Source organism: Propithecus coquereli, unplaced genomic scaffold, assembly GCF_000956105.1.
Source record: "Propithecus coquereli isolate 6110/MARCELLA unplaced genomic scaffold, Pcoq_1.0 Scaffold238, whole genome shotgun sequence".
Taxonomy (NCBI): Eukaryota; Metazoa; Chordata; class Mammalia; order Primates; family Indriidae; genus Propithecus; species Propithecus coquereli.
This window is the reverse complement of record NW_012147930.1, coordinates 805,722-808,565: the sequence shown is the minus strand read 5'-3', so window position 1 is coordinate 808,565 and position 2,844 is coordinate 805,722. Positions and strand designations below refer to the sequence as shown.

Genomic DNA, 2,844 nt, shown 5'->3' with positions numbered 1-2,844 from the left:
CGGCTCGCAGGGAAGGCGCAAGCCCAGCGTCCCAGGTGCAGGAGATGCCAGGTTCTGAGACGTCTGGTTGAAAATGGGGGAAGCCCTTAGCGGGGTCTGGACGTCCTTGCAGTCGACCTTTATAGGCTGGGCACTGAACCCCCACCTTGTGGGGTGTCGCCCAGCCCTGCACCTGCCAGGGGCTCACTGAGGCCCAGCACGCAAAGCTCTCAGCAGCATGTGTTTCTATGCAACGGACAAGGCATGCTGTTTCAAATGGAAACGGAAACAATCACCTTGCCTGTTACAGAAGTAACACTACCGCAGTGGGTATCTCTTTGCATTTTATGTTTTGAGGTAATTCCCGTGCAGCAAAACAATTCCACGGCACAGCTAACGGCTGGAACCTGTTTCGTTCTCGCCCCTCCCTTTCTTGTCACTTCTCACGGCGCAAGGTGAGAAGCACCCACCTGCTTCGCCTCCAGCCTGCCTCTCTCCCCGGACAGAGCTTTGACTCCCCGGCTGTCAGCCGCTCTGCCTTCACAGGTGGTAAATTACTTCAGAAAGAATTATTCCCTTTCCTCTCGCAAGAACAAGACACAGGCAAATGTTAACTCACACTTGAACGATATAAATTGAAAAGCATAAATATATGACCCTGTTTCCACAAATGGCACGAATTATTGATGGCCGGTGTGATCTAGAAGCCTGCAATCAGGTTTCTGACAGATAGCTCTTGCTTGGGGAACATCACACATGTCGGAGGGGTGAGTTACCGCTTTTCGTCCTCCACTTGCACGCCAACAGAGTGGTATTCCCGCAGGCCTCGGCTCTCTGTGTCAGAATCTGTAGCTGTTTCCACCTAATTCAACACAGAACATCTCATTTTAGCACTGAGACGTGGGGCCTGGGCAACGGACTATTTTTTTGTTGTTCATTTTCTGTGATTAATTATGCATTTGTTTAATTAATGCAGAGATGCACTTGACCCAGTAGAATCACAAGGAGGGAAACGCGTTCATCTCGGTGTAATTACATCGCTACCTCGGCTCACCGTGTTTTACGTGACTACTTGAACTCCGTGCTGCACTTTGGTCTTTTAAATGTATGCAAATAAAACTGCGTAGTTCAGCTCGGGCAAAAAATAGGCTTTGTTCGATGCATTATTACAGGACCCAAAAGCTCTTATCATACCCTACAGTGAGGAGAGTAAGTACAGAGCGAACCAAACATAGCTTCCGACAACACATAAGCAATTTGATAGAATTATACTGACGGCTACATCCACGTACAAAAAGACACAGAAAGGAATTTAAGCATTTATCAGAAACACCGAGGCAAACTCTCCGCCTGTCTCTGCACAGAGCTGTGCTGCATGTGCTAAGAGGGCGGTGTCAGATCAGAACAGGAACCACGTGTCCTACAGAGAATCCTCATTTGCCAAGAAGTCTCCGCAAACCCACGGAGCATTTTAGTGGCCGTCAGCCGGGTAAACTTGCCACGCAAGGCAGTTCTCGTACGGTGCGTTTTCTATTTAAAACTCCACCCAAGACAGTACGAAAAGTCTGTGAAACCAAAGGTTAGTTAAGCCATAAATATGATTCCAGGTACTGAACCATCCCTTCTTTCACAAAAATATTGGCTATTGCATCAAAAGGACTTCTGGCTCCCGTCTGAAATGTCATAGCTAAGTCGTAAAATACACCTTTTCTTAAAAATACTGCTGATCGCGCCAAGGATGAGGCGCGGAGCGCTGAGCGAACAGTGAGGACACTGTCTTCTGGGGGCTGCGGTCTGTGGCTGTGCAGAGGCCGAGCCTGCGCGCCAGGCCGACTCACAGCTGCCGCTGGGGGAAGCGGAGGTGCGCGCGGCTAACGCTCACTCTGCAGGACCGTAAAGCCAAAGTGTCGCTAGCTTCATCGCGTGTAACCCACACAACAACCCTGCTGGCGTGTCTAGACACATTGAACAGCTGGGGAACCAGAGAAGGTGAGTAACTTGCTCAGGGCCGCCCAGCCTGCTGGGGGCAGAGCCAGGACTCTCGCCTGGACCTCTCTGATGTGGAGCTGAGCGCAGCGGAAGAAAGACGCCACGTGAAGGCCCTGGTGCTCTCGGTCGGCTACGGAGCCATGGGAACGGTTAGAGACATCCCACCTTTTATTGGAATAATTCTGAAGACGTGTGTGGATGCTGCACTTGATTTGTGTCGTGTGTCTTGACAGCTGGAAGAAGAGACAGACGGACCATGGGAGGAAGGACAATCTTGAATGAAAATCGCAACCTGCCTGTCGGGACCCACCATTCCTTTTTCTAGTTTTGAGTGTGTCATGGCTTTATGAGAGTTTACCTTTTTTGGGTATGAAGATTATTATTTTGCACAAAAGGATCAAAATAAAAATTAATGTATTTAAAATTCTACGTCAGTACATGTGCAGCTGCCTTCTGTTTTAACTGCACGCGGTTCCATGTTATGAATGTGTCCTAATGTATTCAATCAGCCTTCAGTGGAGGGATGCATTGGTTATTTCTAGTTTCTGCCATTGTAAATAAGGCTGCTGTGAACACACGTCTCTACTTGCGTGTACGCGTGAACTTCTGTGAATGTACGCACATGACGTGGTTTGTGGGTCAAAGGCATTGCATTTTACAATTTTGGTAGATATTGCCAAATTCGACAGAGGTATGATATGGGTGAAAGCAATTCACGTGTATACTTTTAAAGAGATTTTGTAATGAAAAGAGCGCTGATTTTTACCACAAAAATGTTGAGGACATTTGCGTCACTCATTCTCCTTGTGGGGATCTAGCCTGCAGACGTGATCTTAAATTCTGACAAGTGCTGCGGTGTTCACCCTGCAGCATTTA

At 48.3% G+C, this 2,844-nt stretch overlaps 1 protein-coding gene across 2 annotated transcripts in view; it reads right to left on the bottom strand.

Annotated features, from left to right (window-relative positions):
* DLGAP2 (discs, large (Drosophila) homolog-associated protein 2) overlaps positions 1-2,844 on the bottom strand; it is a 95,364-nt gene that overhangs the window by 12,476 nt on the left and 80,044 nt on the right. For both annotated transcript variants that reach the window (XM_012645887.1, XM_012645886.1), the window contains one exon: positions 756-841. In XM_012645887.1, the coding sequence (XP_012501341.1) occupies positions 756-841 (86 nt within the window). The remainder of the gene's footprint in view (positions 1-755; positions 842-2,844) is intronic.